This window comes from Eurytemora carolleeae, unplaced genomic scaffold (assembly GCF_000591075.1).
Source record: "Eurytemora carolleeae unplaced genomic scaffold, Eaff_2.0 scaffold126, whole genome shotgun sequence".
Classification (NCBI taxonomy): domain Eukaryota; kingdom Metazoa; phylum Arthropoda; class Copepoda; order Calanoida; family Temoridae; genus Eurytemora; species Eurytemora carolleeae.
The window spans coordinates 80,545-105,240 of record NW_019396159.1 but is presented as its reverse complement, the minus strand read 5'-3'; the positions used below and the strand labels follow the sequence as shown (position 1 = coordinate 105,240).

At 32.0% G+C, this 24,696-nt stretch overlaps 1 protein-coding gene across 1 annotated transcript; it reads left to right on the top strand.

Annotated features, from left to right (window-relative positions):
• Window positions 1–211: 211 nt before the first annotated feature.
• Window positions 212–14,845, top strand: LOC111696771 (mevalonate kinase). Its single transcript, XM_023466500.1, has 14 exons — window positions 212–280; window positions 1,165–1,251; window positions 2,322–2,368; window positions 3,935–4,017; window positions 4,389–4,547; window positions 5,305–5,375; window positions 5,599–5,654; window positions 6,829–6,926; window positions 9,124–9,169; window positions 10,079–10,130; window positions 11,100–11,174; window positions 12,231–12,347; window positions 13,174–13,344; window positions 14,176–14,845. The coding sequence occupies exons 1-14, from the start codon at window positions 248–250 to the stop codon at window positions 14,266–14,268; spliced, it is 1,188 nt and encodes a 395-aa protein (XP_023322268.1). The 5' UTR covers window positions 212–247; the 3' UTR covers window positions 14,269–14,845.
• The last annotated feature ends 9,851 nt before the right edge of the window (window positions 14,846–24,696 follow it).

Genomic DNA, 24,696 nt, shown 5'->3' with positions numbered 1-24,696 from the left:
ACTTTTTCACTTTAACAGGCAACACAATTTAATCTTTCATTGATTTCTGCATCATTTCAACATTTTAGTTACATCCTGCATCAATCAATCATTTCTAAAATGCATTAAACAAATTTTTTCGTTGCGTTTCTAGGACTTAAAATGCTGAAATGTAATTTTTGTTGGAAAAAAATTGAAATGCTGATTTAAATATCTAAAGTAAATGTTAAACATAAAAAAATTAAATTATAATTTCAGAAATATAAAAATGAGAGAACTGGAGGTGTCCTCTCCTGGGAAGGTAAAAACTTTTTTCCCTTAGAGTATAAACTGTATAGATATATCAGAGGAAAACCAAGATAAAGTATTATTCTTGGAGTATACAGTGTATAGATATATCAGAGGAAAACCAAGATATAGTACTATCCTTGGAGTATACAGTGTATAGATATATCAGAGGAAAACCAAGATATAGTACTATCCTTGGAGTATATAATGTACAGATATATCAGAGAAACCCCGGAGGAAAACCAAGATATAGTACTGTTCTTCGAGTGTACAATATACAGATATATCAGAGAAACAATAAGAAATAATATCATTCTTAGAGTATACGATACCCCGATTCAAGAGACGAACACCAAAAGATAATGGTATCCTTTGAATATACAATATATAGATTTTTCACAATGAAGGAAATACTCGGACGAGAAAGCTAGTTTTATTTAATGGAAATATGACATACAAAACTTTCCTAAAATAAAAAATTTTATTTTAATTTTTATTCAAATGAATAACGTTTTTTCTCTTCAAATCAACCTATTTTATACGCTGAGAGATTGTACAATCCATCAATCATTATACAAAAGATGCATCTACTGCAGGGGTGAACGGGCATACTGTGTAGACTCTTCGCTTNGGGGGGGGATACTTTATTATTATAATATTTTTATTAATATTTTTATCTAAAATCAAGGGATTTCTAATTCAGTTTTATTTTTAAAAAATTTAACAATGGTAATTCTAGCTCTCGTCATGCTTTATAATAGTATTTAAAATACAATTTCACTGAGCATTGATTGATGCATCTTAAACGTGGATCATAATATTTGTGCCCAGACATGACAACAAGAGCTAGGTTTGAAACTATAGCCCCCCCCTGTAATATGGTTTGATATCGTTTAGGTAATCCTGTACGGAGAGCATGCTGTTGTTTTTGGTAAAACTGCATTAGCTGTCAGTATAAACCTTAGAACTAAACTTACTATTAAGGTAATCTATATACTTCTCAATATCAGCTAAACTAAATGATAACTCTTCTCAAACTCTGATTTTCTTATCCTTATGACGACGTAACCTTTGAAAAAATTCTTCAAGTTCATGCAAATGTTAAGAGTTACAGAAATAAAATTAATGTTTGAATTTCCTATTTTGAATATTATTATCTGAAGATATTTTTTTAAGGTACCTATGTCAAATTTTTAAATATTTTTTTTTAAATTGGTTGCATTCATTAATTCTAATTAAGTTCCTGGTTTCATACAAATCTTTTAATCAATCATGCGAAAAATTGCAGTCCACATGTTTTTTTTGTTATGTTTCAAGGGTTCATTCATCCTTTCACTTTTAAATTATGTTTTTTTAAACAAAAATTCTATTTAATTATTTTTTTACGTCAAACTTTTTTATTTATATATTTGTTTACCAAACTTCCTTTATACAATATATGTGTTTGCCAACCTAAGTAAAAATAATGCAGCTGTCTGTATCCTTGAACTGTTAAATCATGTTTTTTTAATTAACAAATTCTAGTGATTTTTTTTGTTTTCATACGACCCTATTTTATTTATATATTTGATGAGCAAGCTTCATTCATGTATTCTGTGTATGCCAACCTAAATATATAAAACTGCACCAGAGGCAATTACTTTAAGAATTTGTTAAGTCACAACTTTATCATTTGTCCTTTAAAAATAACATTCATTGATACAAATAAAAACAATTTAAATATTTGTCAATAAACGGTTTTATTATATTTTCCAAGTTTAAATACCTTTTTGATTCCTATTCCTTATCTACAGTGAGAAAAAGAAAGACGATTAGTTTAAATAGTTCAATAAACATGAAACACAGCTATTGTGCAGTGTACACAGACCCGCACTAAGGTGAATTTAAAACTACTGGTAAAAAATAGTTGCTTGTGTGTAACAGCCGTCAAATACACACAATATCCTTTAAATGTCGTTTTCCAATTCCATACTTTAATGGTCTTGCTTATAGTAAACATCATCATTATTAAACATTTCATTCAAATGTTTTCAAAAATTTTCTATTGTTTTCAGGAAGGTACAGACTACCTTGTTGTAAAATTCCCAGATATGAACAAAGTGTAAGTTTATATTTATAATAGTCTAATATTCTTCCTTCATCAGCAAATTACCTCTTTTAGATACAAAGGGTGTTCAAAAGGAATTCACACGTTTTTCTCTCCAAGTTTATTGGGTCAATATATATCATTATAATGTCAAAATTGGCTAACAAATTACAAAATAGTATTAGCTATTTAGTGTTCAATCATATATATTTGTGAAATTAGTTTTTTTGCGGGGGGGGGGGCACGTGGATTTAACGGTTCTGTCTATACTCCAGAAAGCTTTGACTTTCGATCACAATTTGAACCATTAAACATATTTTTTTTGCATTTTTTCAAGAATACTTTTTTTGTCGGCATATACATTTTGAATGAAAAATTATTAAAGTTGTTAAAGTTAAAAGATTGTTGAATTTTAGACCAAAGCACGTTTGATTNTTGGTCGTCTCTGATTGATCAATCGGAATTTGTTTTGTTAAATCTTGAACTCTCCTTGTACAAAGATTATTAAACTGTATTATTATATAAATACTAGGATAGGAACCATGCATTACCCAGGGTACTCTATTGTTACTCCCGTCGTTTACCCGATCTTAACTGTATATAACGATTTTAGCTATTCTTCCCAGTACAAGTCGAACCACTACCTGAGAATCTCAAAACCAGGCTAAGAAAATTAACTTGCTTCTCCCAAATTCCCCAATAAAAATTTATAGGTTAAAGGGAGTGTTCGCGAAAAAATAAGGGGGTATAGGCTTACAGCAAAAAATAAGCTCTTTTGATCGCTATTTATCTTACTTCTATCTGCTGCGTCTATAAGGAGTAATCCCAAAAGCAGTATAAGTCGTTTTTAATAATTTTAGACGCAACAGATAGAAGTAAGATTAGTAGCGATCAAAAGCGCTTATTTTTCGCCGTAAGCCTATACCTCCTTTCATTTTTGGCGAACACTCCCTTTAAATCGGTCCTGGGTTTCATGAGTTATAATTGGATATACGGACGAACAGAGATTACAACTTTATATATTTAGATATCTTCTATTGTTTATTATGATTGGTTATTGCTGGACATTGTGTTTCATGTTGGACATTCAGCAGCATATTTTGATATCTTCATTTGCTTTGAAAAGTTATATTTTTTTCGGAGATGGGGGCCTAGATACATTTAGTAAATAATAACTGCAAAAACCCTAGAAAAATGGTTGCCAAAAAAAAACAATAAAAATATTAAAAGTAAAATAATTATTTTTAATAAAGATAATTGTTTCATTTTCAGTGGAGTTTTAACAAACGGTATTACAGTTATAAGACACAAATCTTCTGTTTAATAATAATTATTTGCTTTACGGTTCATGATTTGCAATATTTTGTTTGCAAAATGTTAAAAATTGCGAATACTAATTTAGTTTTTAAGTCTGGGAATAGTAAAACTTGTTTAGTCTTATTATTATTAAGTTTTATTATTTGCCTCATTTATTATCATTATGGTTATTATTTTATCATTTTGCATTGCACTCAGTGCTAACATGTCTCACTTTATATTATTATCAACATTGTTATTATATGTCTATATATTTATTTATAGATATACCTGGAGATTGGAAGAGTTGACCCAGCTCCGTGAAAGTTTATGCCTCGATACATGTACACAGATTCCAACCCCAGCAGGTTTTAACATTGTTATTTTACTTCATGTATTTACGCTATACAATATACAATAAAAAAACGTCTAAGACACGACGGTTAGATCATTAAAAATAGTTTGCCTAGGAGCTTTAGTACTTTAAAACTCTCTTGAGCTAAAATGAACTGATTACTCGCCACAAACTTTGATTTTCTAATCCCTATATATTTGCAACCTTTGATATTGCAAACTTTGACCTTTTAACTTAGCAGAAATCATAGTCTGAAATATCAAGGGTCTCGAGAGTAGCAAATTTACATAAAAATTAGAAAATATGAATTTTATACACTTTACTTGTTTATACAATTTTAAGGTTCTTAGAGCGCTGCTTTTTTAATATTTACATAATTTTTAGACGCTGAAACAATAGAAGGAATGAGAGATTTTGTAACCTCTAGCTGTAACAACAATACAGATTCCGACAGTGGTATTGTAGCCTTTCTCTACCTTTACATGAGACTCTTCTCCGCTCTACCTCCGCTTGCGGTCAATTTGTCTTCAGAGATACCAATAGGTCCAGTATACAGTTTACTAAATAAACACATGAATTTTAGACCCTACCAACGGACCCAACCCAGTCTTGGACTCTCTAACCGAGTGTCGAATGTAGAGTTACGAGTTTAATCTAAGATTGTTTACAGTGCACGAGACTGACAGCTAATTAATAATATGAATTAATAATTTCAAATTGAATACCTCGAAAATGAATTTGAATCTTCTTATTTTTATTTTATCATGGTTCTCCTCAAATATTAGCCAGTTTTTTTTCTATTGACAACTATTCCGACTACTTAAAAATACTTTGTTTTTATTTAAAAATGTACTTTTCTGTAATTCTCCGCGACCAATCGTATAAGAAAATCTGAGAACTCGTTTATGTCTTTCTTATTTCGTGTATAATAATAAAAATTAATAAAAATGATCTGAGAAAATATCATGTAATATTACCTGACTTATTTTTGTTTTATTATTTTGTTCAAGATTTCTCAGAATAATTACAATAAACCGCTGTTAAAATTGGTAAAATCCCACAAACAAAAACCTCGGAACCCCAATGCATTACAAAAATGTAAGCTGTTGTGTGGTTCTATTACTGGAAGCTATACTTCACTGCGTTTTAAAGGGATTGAACCCAAAACTACTAAGCCTATCATGTATCTAAGCTTGATCTTTCTTAAGTTTTGAAACACTCAAATTAGCTTCAACTATCTTTGTTTAACATTTAGCCTATTTTTAACTCTGTTGTGAAAATAAAAAAATTTAATATTTAGGAGCTGGACTAGGGAGTAGTGCAGCAATGTCAGTTTGTTTCTCCTCTTCCTTAGTCCTCTACTCAAACCTGGTAATATTGTAGTGTAGTGTAGTGTAGTGTATTGTATTGTAGTGTAGTGTAGTGTAGTGTAGTGTAGTGTAGTGTAGTGTAGTGTAGTGTAGTGTAGTGTAGTGTAGTGTAGTGTAGTGTAGTGTAGGTTGAATATGTGGTTATTAACTCGGTTTTGGTTTACTAGACTAGAAATATAACTGTGAGCTAGAAACCGTTAATGATTATATTTTTATTATTAAAGTTGAACGAACAGAATACTGGTAATGGAAACTGTAAGGAGAATGGCCATGATACAAGGTATGTGTTAAAAAATATAACATTAAATGTTAAAATTCCACATTTGACATTTTACATTTTGATGCACATTAAGCCACGAAAGTTTACTTATAAAAAAAAATCGTAGGTGTAAAAAGTTAATTGGAACTTTTTGCAAAAAAAAATTCACAAGAATCTGATTTTTTATATAAAGAGAAGAAGTATAAACTCATTCACGCACAATTTCTAATAAAACTCTGTAATCTCATCTGCAAGAAATATTCAAGGTAGTCAATTAAATATTTAATTTTTATATTTTTTTATTTTAATACTTTAACCTTTTCATGGCTACGGTTCATGGAATTCAAATGATCATTAGATTTTAATATAAATGATTCGCTTTCTTGTAACACCTGTTGTTACATACGTAAATTTGGAAATGAAATCAAAAGACTTTTTAGTAAAATGTGCGTTATTCGCTGAGAATAAAAACAAAACTAAAATTCAAAAATGAAAGATCAAAAAAATGTTTATGCAAAAATAAAAGGCTGATAAGTCAAATATTTAATTTTTACGCGAAAAAGTGAAATTTTGACTGACTTTTAAACTTAACAAGTGGTCATAAAAAAAATTGATGTCAATTCATAAATTTTTAAAATGTAAATCTTCTAAAAATTTCACAGCGAATATTTAAAAAAATATAAAAGCCAGAAATTAAGAAATGTCCTGAGAGACAATTTTGATTAAAAGAAAGAACCAAGACGAGAACAATTATTAGTAATCACTGTATAGTATAAATTCTTAGTGCCTTCATACTAATTTTCTTAATACTAATTACTTTGTCTTATCAATGGTTTACAGGCTTTATATACAGATACTTCTCTATTATTATGTCTCCATTTATTTTTATTATATTATAAATTCACTTTTTAGTATAAAGGAATGAAGACTTAAATCTATGCAAACATGTTAAAGATATCTTTTTTTTCTCTAAAATTGTGGCTTCTTTGAAAAAGTGACTTGCAGTTTTATGCTTGAGAAACTCTATAGTATTTGGCAGAAATTTCAAGCTAGAAAACCGAGGATATCTTCCTTATTAATGTTCCTTAGATAAAGTTAAAAAGGGTACCATTGTGAATCAGATATGCCACAGCCCCTTTAAGACGAGGCCCCAGCATTTGTATTGTCAATGATTGTTAACAATTATTGAATCTAGAACTAGAAGAAAAGAGATAGAAATAAACCCTGAGAAGAGACAGTTAATATCTGATTGGGCGTTTATGGCGGAGAAAATAATGCATGGAACTCCATCAGGTATTAATATTTAAAATAATCATTTAAACTTTTTTCAAATTTTTTTAACATTCATATTAACATGAACCGCGCGAACATCATGTAATATGATGTATTCATACATTCCCCCCCCCGTCCCATTGGTGGATTCAGGGGGGCAGTCCATTACCCCCTCCCCCTGAATGAAATTGGGGGGGGGGATGTACCCCCCCTCTGGATTTTACAAAGTCATTTCTCGGAAGGCTTTTTTCTATGAGCACCGACAGTTTGGTCAACCCGTGAAGAATGGCGATGCACCCAAATATGTTTGCCTCAATTTGGGACAACAGTATTTTAAATGCTTTTTTTTCAAGCGGCCCAAGAAAACTAAATTATCGTAGATAGGAAAGGAGGATATATATTTTCTTTTATTTTGAACAAAAATTCCTTTTTTATTTTCAGGCTTCTTTTGATATACTTTTAATTTTAACTCTAAAAATAAACATGAAACTACTTGCAGATTGCTGGAAGAAAAATTAGAATGATTAAGAACATTATTTACTAAAAGATCAATAATTTAAAAGAATAATTCTCCCTTCATTGATATGATATGTATAATGTTTATGTATAAACTTTAATCCAAAATATTTTTTTTATATCGTTAAAGATAATTAAAAGGATTATTAACCCTAAACAGTCTGGGAGGGGGGCGTTTAGTGCGAGAGTTTAATTTTTTTGTCCTAGCACTCTAATTTTTGACACTATCACCGGAGAACAGAGTTAGTTTTAATCTTTGAAATCTGTGTGGAGTTGGAACAAATTTTAAGATTTGTTTTTAGAGCCTAAACAGAATGCCCCCCCCCCCCNCCGTGCAAAAAAATCTAAAATAGTAGCCCATAACTTTTTTTGAGACTAAAGCTCGCTACAAACCTAAAAAATATATTTTTTTAAAAGCCCTTGAAAAATGGATGTAGAAACATGCGTCACATCTTTATATTTGTTTGTACCAAAAATAATCTCGATAAATATTTTTACAGAGGACGTAAGGTCAAACTCTAATGAAACGCATAAAGTAACTTCCAGTGTATATATTTCTTATAACTTATTACTAGAGGGTTCAGAACATGAGTTGATATCAATATCACACGTGTAGACTGCAGACTGTCAGTACAATGCCCCGTATCCTTTCTATCTCATTTCGTTGAATCTTGTGGGACTTGTTTAAGGCGGCCAGGCATCGTCTTCCACATTTTAACACTTTTTTTTGCATTTTTTTCAACCCTCCCTAGCACGGAGTACCCAAACTATTAAAGATATCGGTCCAATTTTTTCTTCAATGACCTGGCCTTAACAAATTGGGCTAATAACATGCATTTCAACTCTATACCAATACTCTAAGGCCTTTTATTAGTAAGGGGGGGGGAGAGGGAGTGGAACATTTTTGTTATAAGATTACAGGGGGGGGGGGNCCCCCCCCCCTCCCCTCCTTACCGTAATATGAGGTATTCCTACCCAAAATTAAATATATCTATCTGACCTGTCTCTGTTATTCTGCCGCAAACCTTTAATCAGTCAAGTCAAAATTCTCGTCTCCTTGGGGCTCTATATATATCAATAATTATCTTATTCTCTTTATTTGCTTCCTTGTATCATAACATTTTATATTCACTCTCGACATCAGAACTCTCTTACTCTTTAATAATACCCATTCATCCCTTCTCACTTATGTAATTCTAACACACACTACCCTCACTTCTCAAACTTCTTCATAACTTGCATCATAACAATCACATTTTCTATTTTCCCATCCCCTTTCACACCCACTTCTCTTTTACTAACTCTCACTTTCTGAACCTACTGTCACCCCAACTCCTCGCTGTANTGGTAAAAATCTGTAGACCACTCACTCCAGTCATCCCATCCTATCTTCCTTCTTAGCTCTCTCTCTCTCTCAATCTCTCTCTCCATCCCCTCTGCCCCACCCTAGCACACCGCCCCTATTCCTGGAAAAATGTGTAAATATATATAAATATATGTTGTCCTGCGGCAGTTTGAATGCAAGATTCCTAAGATAGATTAGCTTGGCCGCATATATTCCAAATATAGGCATATTTTATACTGCCTTTGTAGGCTAAATCCACACCACCGTTTTCCATTCCAATATAAACAAGGCTCCCTCTAACTATAGGTTCTACCCTCCTACCCCCTCCCCTCTGTATAATAACGTTCTATTGTCTAGGAATAGACAACAGTGTCTCTACATTTGGAGGTGCCCTGGCATATAGGTCAGTAGAGGGTCATATCTATATCTTCTATATCCGTCCTACTTTAACATTTATCCATTCTACCAACCCACCACACACCACACCTCAACTACTTGCCAGGGATTCTAGAAATATTTGAAAACATAATATTTAATTTTCTACATAGCTTCTTGTAATCTATTGGCTCCGTACTATTTTTGTTGTAATCTCCGCCGTAGCTTTTTATATTCTCCTAGCTCCGTCCTTTCTTGTTATATTCTCCTAGCTCCGCCCTAGCTTGTTATATTCTCCTAGCTCCGCCCTAGCTTTTTATATTCTCCTAGCTCCGCCCTAGCTTGTTATATTCTCCTAGCTCCGTCCTTTCTTGTTATGTTCTCCTAGCTCCGCCCTCCCTAGCTTGTTATATTCTCCTAGCTCTGCCCTAGCTTGTAATATTCTCCTAGCTCCGCCCTATCTTGTTATATTCTCTTAGCTCCGTCCTATCTTGTTATATTCTCCTAGCTCCGCCCAAGCTTCTTATATTCTCCTTGCTCCGCCCTAGCTTGTTATATTCTCGTAGCTCCTCCCTAGCTTGTTATATTCTTATAGCTCCGCCCTAGCTTGTTATATTCTCCGAGCTCCGCACTAGCTTGTTATATTCTTATAGCTCTGCCCTAGCTTGTTATATTCTCCTAGCTCCGCCCTAGCTTGTTATATTCTTATAGCTCCGCCCTAGCTTGTTATATTCTTATAGCTCCGCCCTAGCCTGTTATATTCTCCTAGCTCCGCCCTAGCTTGTTATATTCCCCTAGCTCCGCCCTAGCTTGTTATATTCTTATAGCTCTGCCCTAGCTTGTTATATCCTCCTAGCTCCGTCCTAACTTGTTAATCCTCCTAGCTCCGTCCTAGCTTGTTATATTCTCCTAGCTTCCTTATCTTGTTACATTGTAGATCTGGAGAAATGTTGCCTGTATCTGATCTCAGTGGTCTACAGATTCTACTGGTAAAAATCATTTCTTTAATTCTCAAATTAAAAAATCTTAATTTGTGAAAATTATTCATAAATTGCAGGATGAAATCAATTTTGAACATTTCGAAGTGGACAATAAAATGTTAAACGACTAAACCAAAAGGGCCTTTCATTATCGCTCGATATGGCCTATTATTTTCCTACATTTATTGCGATCTTTCAAGGTTAAAAGGCCTTGAAACTGTAAAAATCCGTATTGGTTAAAAGTGTTCTCTATCTGTAGAATGCACAATTTCACATTAGGAAATATATTTCGATGTTTTTCTACATTATGATCCGTCCTATAGGACAGAATAGACCAATAAAATATAAAGTAAATGAATAGGCAATTATAGCAAAATTTAGGAAATTAAAAAAAACGTATTTATGAGAAGAGAAATTTAAAAAATTATTTGTCAATCTTAAGAATGAGAAGCCATGAGAAAATGATTGAAAATATATAAACATTCAAAACTACTTTAAAGCTAATGAGAAGCGGAATTATTATAGATTTTACTTTTTCTTTTATTTCGACAAATACCAAAAAGGAGTTTTCAATTTTTACCTATCACAACTCCGGAAATGCACCCGAGACATGTTACCAAGATATTTTAATAACAAAAGTTGCGAATATACAGAATTACATATTAAAAGAGTAGTGGATCGCTGTGTTTTTTTCTTGGATCGTGTTTAAATTGCCTTAAAATGGAAGTGTACGCTAGCATCACTGTGTTTTAGATATAAAACAGGTTGCAAATCAATTGTTACATAATTGCACGTGTTTATCTAGATTACTAAGGATAAGTCCAAAATCCTTGAGCAGTTTAAAGGTTTAAAGGGGGAATCGGAAATTAAGCTAATATTTTCTTTAATAGAAAATCTTGAATAACACTTCTAGGTCTAAGAAATGCTGTTTTTGCAAAGAAGAACTCAGAAACCAATTTGAGAAAATGTTTTGTTTAGGTAAATACAAAAGTTCCCAGGAATACTAGAGAACTAGTCTCAGCTGTTAGAAACAGACATATTCTTTTACCCAAGGTATCTTTAAAATAATTTAACCGAATAAAATACCGACAAACCGAGACCATAACTGAACTAATTCAAATAACGACATAAGTAGATCAAATCTGTAAACAGCATACACAACTGAACCAACCCACATAATGACAAAACTAGACAAAACCAACCAACAATATTGTTAAAATAACATCGAGGACGGGATAAATAGAACAACCCAATTAAAAAAAACAACTGAACCAGTTCAAATAACGACATAATTAGACCAAACCAAACAAAATATTACTAAAGCAACCAACATAACCACAAAACTATACCAAACTAACCATAAATTTAATAACAAGACCTAACAAAATAACAAACTGGAACTAATTAAATTGATTACATGACTAAATTAAACCAGCCAACAATAATAATAAACTAAAACCAATAACAACTTGAATAGACTTAACATCAACAACAATATAAAACAAGCCTAATATGTATATGCAAGGTTTTTGGGAGCTTTGCACTCTCTTTCTTAAAGACATTTATAATCGTTTTTTCTGTTTTAATTGAGATCGATCGGTTCAGCCGTTTTGACGTTCTTAAAATTAGCACAGTTTAAAAGTTATTAATTGGATAGGTTGAATTTTTTAAAGAAAACTTTATTGCAAGGCATAACTTGGGTTTTTTGCTAGTTTATAAACTAGTTTGGGAACCTGGAAACTATTTTTAGCTAGTTTCTAGAACTAGTTTGGGAACCTGGAAACTATTTTTAGCTAGTTTTTAAATTAGTTTGGGAACCTGGAAACTATTTTTTCCTAGTTTATAGAACTAGTTTGGCAACCTGGAAACTATTTTTAGCTAGTTTATAACCTAGTTTCGGAATCTGGAAACTATTTTTTCTTTCAAAAGTCAACTTAATCAACGTAGAACTTTAAAACCGAGCGATCAGAACATTCCTACCGACTTCCTTATTCTAAATTTAAGGCAAATCGGTAAAGCTGGATTCCTGATTTTTAATCGGACATACTAAAACAAAAACATGCAGAAAACCATAGATTACCACGTTATTTATAAAGAAATATTGTTAAGGTGATTGGGCCGATATTTGACGCAATTGAGCGTATTACGCAGACTGCTATATCCAGCCTTCAAGCATCAGCAATCAAGGGGTTCAAGGGATGCCAGGAGGAGTTTAGAACACTAGAGGTATGTTCATTCAAAATCTTCTGTGGTCAACGCAGCATTCATTACAATGAACATGACATTTTCCGGGAACGTTTTTTTCCGCTGAAAATTTCGCACTTTTTCGCAATCCGTTAGTAGGAAAAATGCGAAAATTTTCGTTAATCTGTTTGGCGAAAATGCGAAATTTGCATTTTTCGCGAAATTTCGCATTTTTTCACGAAAGTTTACGTTCAATGGAAACTCTAAATGTACCTGATTTCAATATATACAGTGGTAACATCTATTTTTCTATCTATCTCATTATCCAATAAGAGATAAATCCTCATATCGTCGCTATAACAATTAATGGAAATATGTACTTCTACTGAAACTATAGTGGGTGGGAGTCAATTTGACCCCCCCCCCTTTAAGCAGTATTGAGTTTCAACAGCATTAAATAAAATTAAGTTTTATTATACAATTATTTCTTAAATCTTTATTTTTATACAATTAATTTCTAAAACCCGGTTCTGAAGGTGTACTTTGTCACAAGTTTTTGTCTCCAGTAGGCAAACGTACTTTTTGTGCGTACTTTAAGGGTTCCAGACTCCTAGTCATATTATCCGTATATAACGCATTAAATTCGTCTCCAGGATCTTATGCAAACCATTCGTAATTCAGGCATAGTTTGCATATGCAAATATTTAAAACAAACACGGTCGATTTAACATTTTTAAATCCTCACACATGTTTGTTAATTTCTAGAACTAAAAAAACATATTGGCCGAAGATAAAATTTTAATTNTTTTCCGCCCTGTACCCTACAACATAAATTTAAAAAAAATAATCAATTTTTTCATGTTTTTAGAACTTGATCGACATCAACCAGGGTTTACTGGCAGGACTGGGCGTATCCCACCCCGCCTTAGGCCGGGTTGTGGAAATATTCGCCGGTAACTCTATTCACGCCAAGCTGACCGGAGCCGGAGGCGGAGGTTTCGCCCTCGGCCTAATAACGCCGTATGTTCAACGTCAGCAGGTTTACAATATTTTCTTTCTAGAGTATTTTTACAAAATACAGTGAGACACATTAAACTGTAAAAGAGAAAGATCGAATATAAGACTCAAGTTATAGTTTTAAATAGTCCATGTAAAGGAAATTGTCCAATGCACACAGTACACAGACCAATTTTACTAAACAAGTTTATTTTAAAGCTAACGGTAAAACTATTTTCTTAAATGCAGTCTTCCTATCTTAGTTTTATGGGTCTCATTGTACTTTTAATGAGAGGAGATTGCAATATTCATCTATTATCATAAAGGGTTATTCTACAAGGATTACTTTAATGACAACCTTCAACAGAAATATGACGCCTGAAAGTTTACTTTGTTCTACTGTAGGGTTACCCACAAAATGTATACCGTATGTTTCCTTATATTCAAGGCAAAAGACTTAATTTAACCTTAAACTCGTCATATTTCAAAAGTTTAAGGTCGTCTTTGTAGGTAACCTTGAGAGAAAACATAAGGCAAAAACGAACCAAAAATCTATTGTTTTGGTTCCATTTTCTGCATATATCTTTTCTCAGGGTTAAGATTTTGCATGGTTTAAGAAAAACCAATTGTTCAGAATTTTTTTTTTTTTGAAATATGTGGAACGTTTAATTATTCCAAAAATTTTGAAATATGTGGAACGTTTAATTATTCTAAAAATTTTATATGAAAGATATATAACGACTCTTGCTTTATTTCCCATTAGAAGCCACAGAAACCATTTAATAGGATACAGTCGTATCTTAAGTCTCATTCTTTGTGGAAAGCCCAGTATAAAAAATATGGAAAGCTGAACTAATTTTATTTTATTTTGAAGGTTGAGAAATCAAGACATGAACTCGAGGATCTAGGATTTCCATGTTATGAAACCCAAATAGGTGGTTCAGGTGTTAGGGCCTGGTACAGCTAGATACAATGTACACTGTACAGGTTGGGTACAGCTACCTCCCATATTCAAAGGAACACAGGCCCGGTACAGCTAAATACACTGCTTGAGTGTTCAGGCCCGGTACAGCTAGATACACTGCTACAGTGTGTGGCCCGGTACAGCTAGATACACTGCTACAGTGTACAGGCCCGGTACAGCTAGATACACTGCTACAGTGTACAGGCCCGGTACAGCTAGATACACTGCTACAGTGTACTGCAGGCCCGGTACAGCTATAGATACAATGCTTCAGTATAAAGTCCCGCATACAGTAGGATCAGAATAATAAAGACGATCACAATTTTTTTTTATGCACACACCCTGGATTAACCAGACTTAGAAGCATTTGGTTTCTTCTATTTGAAATCTTACGCGCTTTGGTCTATAATCAAACAATCTTTAAACTTACGGTTTTGTTTGTTTTAGACTTTTCATTCAAAATGTATTTGTCGGCAACAAAGTATTTTATGTAAAGGCTAAACAATTATGTTTAATAGCAAAATTGTGATCGAAAGTCACAGCTTTCTGGAATATTGACAGAACCGTTAAATACACGTGCACAACATTCAAATAATTATCTTTATTTGATTTTGATTATGAAGTCGACATTTTTGCTGAATTTTTATTTTATTATACAGCCATAGCACTTATCGTGTTGTACTGTACGGGCATAGTACTGTACAGGCATAGCACTTATCCGTGTTTACTGTATGGGCATAGTAGTGCACAGGCATAGCATCAATCGAGTTGTATTGTACGGGCCTGTAGTGTACAAGCATAGCATCAATTGAGTTGTACTGTACGGGCCTGTACTGTACAGGCATAGCATCAATCAAGTTGTACTGTACGGGCCTGTACTGTACAGACATAGTGTTAATTGTGTTGTACTGTACGGGCCTAGTTCTTGGGTATTAACGAAAGTGATTTTTTTTTGTGTAGACGAATGGATAGATAGATAGAGCATTAAAGTTATTGTAAACGATATTTCAAGTGCCTTTCCATAGATACAGTGGCATTGTGGATTTACAAAGGTACCATTGAAAGCTTTGTCTGATCAAGTATGAATTAGATTTCAATTTTTTTGTACAAAAAAACTGATTGTTTCTTTTGTGGTTTTATATATTAAATTAACCTGCGCATTTCTTGCATCAAAAACAATTAAGAAATTATCAGAGCCAAACAGTTTTCAAGCCTGAAATCTTCCACATTATTAATCAGATTAATGTTTCAAGGGTACTATTGTGAATTGGGAATACGCCTCTTCAAACAGTTCCTTTAAGCTCAATGATCCAACACTACTGCAACAAAACAAGCTCAAAAGTTATTTATTAGAGCATTTATTTAATCTTTAAAAGCTCGCAGTTTTCTCTTTTGATTATTTAAACAGTAATCTAAAATTCTTAGTTTTGCAAAAGAAAAATTTGCATCGATCATACAGAACATAAACCCGGTTTATAATTAGCTAATTTACAATTTTCGAAATTTTTTTTTATGTAAACCGATCTATCTTTCCTTTAACTTGCATTTTAGTTTATCATTTTAATATATGTGTGCAAATTTACTTTTTCGCAAACAAATGTATTATTAAAATTAGCACAGATGTTTAGTGCTAAAATATTTATTTTGATAACTATTTTTAACAGTTCTTTTATAAATGTTGAAAATGTTCGAGGTGAAAAGTCCCTCTGTACCCTCTGAACCCTCTGTACCTGTTTTTAATGATATTTTTAAAAAGTAATATTTCTTATGTATAGATAAATGTCTTCCTAAGATTTTTATGCAAATGTTTAATAACTATTATCTTTTTTTATAATTAATTTTACAAATATACTTTTATATACTTTATTGTCTTTTATAAGAAACCAGCTAAAATCTCGAGAGGAAGCTAAAAAATAGACATTTGTGTAACAGTTTATCTTCTATATAATAATGCTCTTCACTCACAAAGTGAATAATTAATCACTATAACTGGTCAAACGACTAGTCCTATATAATTGGCTGACTTTTTTGACGGAACCTATGTATACCCTGGGGGTAATCAGAAATAAATTTTTTTTCGTCTTTTCAAGAGCTCTTCAAAAAATTGGTTATTACTAAAAGCATGAGATTTCATAATAGCGTGAAAGGAACTGATTCTTTGCAACAAACTCAAATTGACTCATACCTATATCTTTGCAACCTAATGATGTAAACCTTATATTATCTGATCTAACAGAATTCATGATTTAAAATATGTACACGACATTGGGTTGCAATTGTAAACACATAGGGATTTGTAGCAAAATGTTTCGCGAACTTTCGCTAAATTCTTTAATCAGGTCTTGAACTCAAAGCCAACCAACACGCGGATAAAGAACGGGTAGAAGCAATAACGTGTATTTCTTCAGTATGTTTTTATGCTGAAAAATACATATTATTAACACAAAAATAACTAATAAATAACAATAGAAATACAACTAGTAAAAATAGTATTAACAATTAATTAATAGTTATACCTAATACGCTCAGGAAAGCGCTAAGTCCTTCTAAGACTTTGACTGTGTATACTCATGAACATTGGTAACCATATGCACATTTTAAACAGAGTTTGTTTTTAAACACGAACTGGTCTGAGCTAAACAGGGGGGGAGGTGTACTGCAATATATCAGTAAAATCATAGAGAAAATACAAAACAGACATTTTGATACAGCTATGATAATGTGGTAAAACCACGAAACACAAAACCTCAGTTCCTTTACTCTTATTAAACATAATTTAACATGGAATAGATGCAATTTTTTCCATTTAACAATTCTTTATATTTTCAGCAATAAACAATGCATTTACTTATAATTTTTCACTCAATACATTTTAAAATTGGAAAATCCTGATGTATTGCCGGCAAAATGAAATTTTCAAATTTTTCAATTCGAATACAAGGCTTTCCCCAAATTGTTTCATTTCCTCAAAGATTTATTTACAATTCAATAAAATCTTCTTTAGGAAGAATAGAGATACAAATATATATTTCCTCAAAAGGTTTTTGACTGCCATTTAATGATTTAGCCGCTACTTGTTGCATATTATACCCATTCATTTGTTAAGTTTTACAATGTTTAAAGATATACTCTAACCTTTCACATTAAACATAAAACTTATGTATTTAGTTTATATGTTATATCCAAAGGGTCCATAAATATCCCTTCTAATTGGTCGTGTACTCCAGTTGTACACAATGGAACCTGTTGTAGAAAATATTGCATAGTTTATCCCTTAATAGATCTGTGTACTCTCTTATCTCTGTTATACTATAATACTTGGAAGGATTGGATTTGACATTGGGGAAAATATATCCATTGTTAACAGGATCAGAATGTATGCACTGTGTCAAAAATATTTTAAGAATAAAGTGTTTGATATATTGAAAATCAAGGGTGTAATGCAAGGAAAGTTAATTGCGGTTGTGTATACTCTGCATACATAATGAAACCAGTTCTCTTTGGGCGGAATTTGTAAACAAAAATAGATGCATCAGTGTTCGTTTAGTTTCCGAGGAGGTTAAAAGCATTAAATTTGATAATTTTGATTATTCACATAATAGTTTCCTATGTGAAAAATGGATCCCATATCAGGCTGTAACATCCGTCTTGCGTTTACATTACCACATAGAGACAGTACACTACAGTACAAAAGATGCGTACTAGGGAGTAAGGAATAGAAGGGAGATATAACTGACGCGGTTCCCCCTACCATATGATTATACATGCTTTACAGACGAAGTACTCCATTTGAATAAGAAATATTTAAATGTCGTCTTATGCACAATTACCGCGTATATGTATTCAGAAAAGGTCATTGAAATTACATTTAACAGGGAAAAAAGTATGCTGAACATCGCCAAATAAATTCATTTTTTAAGATGCAAAATAATTAGCAATACAAACGTATTTTTTTATATTAAATAAGATTGTTTTCATTTATTATGGTAAAGTAAAAAGTACATTTAAAAAATTAAAAGAAGACCTTTAAAAAAACTCGTTTTCAAATGGAGTACTTCGTCTGTAAAGCATGTATAATCATATGGTAGGGCGAACCGCGTCAGTTATATCTCCCTTTCTATTTCTTACTCCCTGATGCGTACACTTTTGAAATAACTTTCCTTGCATTACACCCTTGTTAAAAATTATGTTTATGGCAGGCCGACATGAAAGGTCATGAAAGCTTTCCTTTTTTAAATCCTGAATACATTTTCATGATCTTGAAAAATGCTGATAAATCAAAAATATTGATCAGTTGAACCTTGATATCCGGGAAAATATATTGAATATTAATACTTGAGTATAAAATGTATGTATTTTAGTGATCTTAAAATTAATTTATATCAAACCGTTTTTAACCCTATTCCTACAGACGTCTCTTCTGCCCAACATATCGTGAGTGTATTTGCCAATTTTATATAAATCCAAATGTATATTGGGAATTGCAGTTATTAACTAAAAAATAACAAATTATACATTTTTGAAAAGCCCTTGACCATGCCATTTCAAATATGCAAAAATTTTTGCAAATTTTTTAAAATATAGTTGAACAATCTTCCGCCTATTGTCATAGGCTTTCCAATAAGGTTTAGAATGTTGAAATCCAATGACTGTGATTTAAGCTCTCAAGCAAAAATCTATTAGAATTTTGTCAATTATTTCTTTAAATCCAAAGCTAACAACAAGTGCATTTCAGTGCTAAAATATACACGTAAAGGGCTACAATAAAGTGAGTTAAAGTTCTAATGCAAGGAAAGTTAATCGCGGTCATGTATACTCTGAATACAAATTGAAACCGGTTCTCTCTGGGCGGAATTTGTAAACAAGAATAGATGCATCAGTGTTCGTTTAGTATCCGAGGAGGTTAAAAACATTACATTTTGAAAATTTTGATAATTCACATAACAGTTATCTATGACCAGAATATTTCATTGATTATTTATGTGAAAGATGGATCCCATGTCAGGCTTCGACATCCGTCTTGTGTTTACGTACACTTCTGAAATAACTTTCATTGCATTAACTCATTGATTATAAATTATTATATATATTTACTTTTCGAACTTACTTTTTGCAATTTCTATAAACCTTTAGTTCCGTAAAATGACCCTTGAAATTAGGCTACAAAACTTTCAACACCATATACAGGCTTTAATAATGATTCCAGGGAATCATTGAAGGATATACGTAGACATTCAAGTCCCTAATCTGCTATTCAAAGTGGAGTGAAAGCTGAACTTTCTTTTTCAGGCAGAAACCATTTTGTTTATGTGCAGGATAGTTTTGTATATCCAGGATGTGCCTTTCTTGTTCTTTTTAAATTATCTGAGATATAAATGATTTTGTTCAGATTTGTTATTAATTAAATAAAACCAAAATTCTTTGAATCTAGATAAAATCCGGAAATAAAAAAAATCAATAAACGCAGGGCACATTTTTTATTTTTTGAAATTATTGTTTCACGAAATTAGTTTGTAAAACTATGTTTACAAATAAATGCCGCAAATTGTTTCAAGGAGCGAAGACGATCTTGTGGGCACTATTAACAAGCTGAAAAAAGTGTTCACGATAACCTTTCATATCTTTTTTAGATGTCTACACGGAAATAAATTAGATCCAATCAACTTTCCTTTCAAAAGCAAATAATTAAGTTCCGAGATTTCTTTGTCAGTAAAAAGAGCATTTTGTATATAAAAAATGACAAGATTAATAAAAAAACATGGTTCTTTAGTTTAAGAGACTAAGTTTTATGTCCAGGGTGCCCCAATAAACATGGGAATTGAGTGACGATTTACATCATATTTTGATTTAGTATCTAGACAAGTTGTAATCCGTAGATGTATCGTCTACTAGAGTTAAGACTTTGTTTGTTTATGTTTTGATAGCGTACTGTTATACGTAGTTTAATGAAAAATGCCCGTAAACAAACACAGTACAGTTTATCTTGTAGAAATATTACAGAAAAATATACAACATTTTTTAGAATAACAAAACAATCTTTTACTGCTTACAGAAAATATAGTCTAGCAGACGTAACTATTTTTGACTATTGAAATTAGGTAATTATACTGTAAACGGCGTGAGCTCAATAGCTCGGAATAGGTCCATTAATGTAATCCCTTCAGTCCTCATACGGATTACGAGTAGGCCGGCCTATAAACAGGACAACGTACGTATTAGCTCTTTTGTACATAGTTATAGATCGAACAGAAAGTGGGTCGGACATTAAGTCGCCAAAGTAGAGAAATGTTTGTCGTTAGAAAATGCCAACCAAGAAAACATGCTTTGAACGCATGTTTGAACGCTGAAAAAACCAAAGCCACCGTTGCCCCAGATCCTAGTTTAAATGCAAGACAATAGGCATGAACCACGGCTAGGAAGGAGAAAATAGGATCAGCCTGGGCTAAAACAGAAATGGAATCGGTATTCCGCATAGATTCAGCCTGCTTATAAACAGTCTCATCAATTTTTAAGACAGGGTTGACTTTAAAGTGTCGCAACGCCCTCATCTTAGATTTTACCGCTCTAACTCAGTTATGCTTTTCTGTAGCTCTTTACATGTACATTTTAGTAATGTAAAGCACTTGTTAGCTTTGGTATTTTAGAATTAATTGGCGAAATTATCAACAATTTAAGCTTGAGAGCGTGAGACCATTAAATCGCAGTGATTCACAAAGAGTCTGAAGAGGGAAGAGTCCGTCAGAGAGCTCCTGCTTTCCATGATTCATTAGAATCATTTTTATTTGTTTATTTTTTACTTGTAAGCACATTTTTTTCTTATACTCTGTAGATTTACTCACATCAGTTTTAAGGCTTTAGATTTTCTATATTTCAATCCACTTTTTTATGGTTACAATAAAACGAAAAAAGACGATTTTGAATTCGAATTAATTCTCATGTTTATTGTGACACCCTGTATAATAATTTAGGCGGCACTTGGTATTTCAACTCAAAGATTAGAATCTTCATATCTTTACAACCTTTCAAATTTAAATTATTTGATCTGGCAAAATTTCTAGTTTAAATATCTAAGTTCTATGACATTGGGTGGCAAAGATATAGAGATTTAACATCAGAGTTTGGAACAAAGAAACAATTCCTGTGTTTCATAACAAAATGTCACCTATCAATTTGTCAACTAGCAAGTGTATCTCCTGGCAAAGCCAACCCATGGAAAATGTCAACTAGCAAGTGTATCTCCTGGCAAAGCCAACCCATGGAAAATGTCACCTAGCAAGTGTTTCCTGGCAAAGTTAACCCATGGAAAAATGAAAACTAGAAAGTTATCTCCATACAAAAATATTAATTAGCAGGTTTATCTTCTGGCAAAGTTAACCCATAGTTTATCTCCCTGAAAAGTCAACCCATGGAAAAATGATAATTAGCAAATTGTCACCTAGAAAGTTTTTCTTCTGGCAAAGTTAACCTATGGAAAAATGACAACTAGCAAGTTTATCTCCTGGCAAAGTTAACCCATGGAAAATGACAACTAGCAAGTTTATCTCCTGGCAAAGTTAACCCATGGAAAATGACAACTAGAAAGTTTATCTCCTGGCAAAGTTAAACCATGGAAAATAACAACTAGAAAGTTTATCTCCTTGCAAAGTTAACCCATGGAAAATGACAACTAGAAAGTTTATCTCCTGTAAAAGTTAACCCATGGAAAATGACAATTAGGAAATTTATCTCCTGGCAAAGTTAACCCATGGAAAATGACAACTAGAAAGTTTATCTCCTGGCAAAGTTAACCCATGGAAAATGACAATTAGGAAGTTTATATCCTTGCAAAAATAACCCATGGAAAATGACAACTAGCAAATCGTCGTTTGGTCAATTTGTTGTATGGCAAAGTGTCGCCTACGTGCTAATACATTCAAGTTTAAAGAAACCCGCAGTTTTAAAAGAATATTAAAATTTGATAATTTGTTCACTGTAATCCAAAGGATAAGCTTTAAAGCAAAAATCGATGAAAACTATTTCCATAAAGTAAAAGCTAGAACAAATTCTAAAATTTAAATGTTTTGTACTACAAAAGAGTATATTTTAGTAAGTAATGTATAATCGAAAGTTCAAGGCGCTGACCCCTTTAAAGTCGACCCAATCTTGAAAATTGATGCAACTTTTCATAGCAATCTGGATCCATGTAATGTCCTAAACCCCTATTTTTAATCAATATACCTTGTTTTAAGTAGTTAGAATAGAACTATAGAAGTAACTGAGTTAATGCTTTTACGCCAATATTGTGAATGTAAAGAAATGAGATTCTGTAGAAAGAGATGAGATGAGATGAGATGAGATTAGATAAGATGTGATGAGATGAGATGAGATGAAATGAAATGAGATGAGATGAAATGAGATGAGATAAGATGAGATGAGATAAGATGAGATGAGATGAGATGAGATGAGATGAGATGAGATGAAATGAGATGAGATGAGATGAGATGAGATGAGATGAGGTGAGATGAGATGAAATGAAATGAAATGAGATGCGATGAGATGCGATGAGATGAGATGAGATGAGATGAAATGAGATGAGATGAGATTAGAAACTTTCTTAATTTTCTTTGACTTAAAGTCGGAAAACCTAAAGAATTGAATTCTCTTTTATAAATTCTTGAAATAGACGAAGGGAAAGAATAAACATAATTATGACCATCGTAAAAAATAAATATGATTGCTGAAGTTACTTTTTTTATGTCCAACAAAACATGACAGTTGAAATAATTTGCAGCATCCCTTCGTCAAACCTACTAGATTTAAAATGTATATTTTTTAATGAAATAACTACAAAATTCTCCTAATCCTGGCATTTCCAAAATGTGGTCTGCTTTTTTGTCCTTTCAATATTACCTGAGATATTAAGAATTTCGATCAAATTTCAATATTGGATAAAACCAAAAATGTCAAAAAAGATCAAAGTCGACCTTCAATTCGTTTCTCATCTTACTTGGTTCGTGGGACACCCTGTATTTAATTTTGAGTTAGCAACATTCATATTCAAATTCAAAAACATCTAATTTAACTTTCTTCTCTTAATTTTACTTAACAAAGCTTTGTCTTCGTGTTTGAGTAAGTTTTGAAATTTAAGATTAGGAATTCACATTGCTTTGATTTTAAAGAAAAGACGGGGTATTAAAAATGAAATGAGTTTTTGACAAAAATCTTTGCAATCCGAAGACCTTTAATATTTAAAACTATGAATTCTGTTAGATTAAAGTTTAATATAGTTAAATATTTAAAAAGTTTGAAATATTAAAAGTTTGTAACATTAGGTTTAAAACATTTATGAGTAGAAAAAAGCATTTGAGTGAGTTATGGGGCTTTTTACTCCATTAAAATTAAAAAATATACCATACATTAAAGGGAATGTATATACCATATATTAAAGGGAGTGTATATACCATACATTAAAGGGAATGTATATACCATATAATAAAGGGACTGTATATACCATATATTAAAGGGACTGTATTTACCATATATTAAAGGAACTGTATATACATATACCATATATTAAAGGGACTGTATCTACCATATATTAAAGGAACTGTATATACATATACCATATATTAAAGGGACTGTATCTACCATATATTAAAGGAACTGTATATACATATACCATATATTAAAGGGACTGTATCTACCATATATTAAAGGAACTGTATATACATATACCATATATTAAAGGGACTGTATATACCATACATTAAAGGGAATGTATATACCATATATTAAAGGAACTGTATATACCGTATATTAAAGGAACTGTATATACCATATATTAAAGGGACTTTAACCTCTAATGAATAAAACAATACCCCCTAAACCTTGTCTCAGTAAAAATGAGAAAGATATTGATGACATTTTTCTTAAAAAGAAAAATCAGTTAATTTACCTCAGCTCTTGTCCGTGACACACATGAACCTATTCAGAACCCGCACTTAACAATTTGAAATATTTAGATAAAAGAAAGAAGGATGTCTCCGGGGGTAGTGAATTTGTAATTTGAGTCTTTGCTTCAACTTCAAATTTTTAAACCCCAATGTCTTTGCAACCATATGGTGTACAATTTTAATATTTCAATCTTTATTGAACAGAATTTATGGTTTGAAAATGCTAAGGTCTACCTACGACATTGGTTCGTAAAGATAGGGATTAGAAAATCAGAGTTTGTGGCGCGGCACTCAATTTCTTTTGCCGATATATTCATACTAAGTTTGCGATCTGTAAACTTTTGTAATTTTAAGTGTTGAATTGGTTGATGAAAAGTTAAGGTTTATGGAATACCTCCTGGAAATTGAAATAAAGTTTTGCTGAATCTTTAGAAAGCACAACATTGTGTTGAATTTCTGAAGATTTATAGAAATAGCTGAAAGTTTAATGGAAACATTA

Coding starts and splice junctions, on each gene's coding strand:
- LOC111696771 (XM_023466500.1), top strand. CDS start 248: ATGAGAGAACTGGAGGTGTCCTCTCCTGGGAAG. Junction 5,376..5,598: donor TAGTCCTCTACTCAAACCTG/GTAATATTGTAG, acceptor TTATTATTAAAG/TTGAACGAACAGAATACTGG. Junction 12,348..13,173: donor AGGAGTTTAGAACACTAGAG/GTATGTTCATTC, acceptor TCATGTTTTTAG/AACTTGATCGACATCAACCA.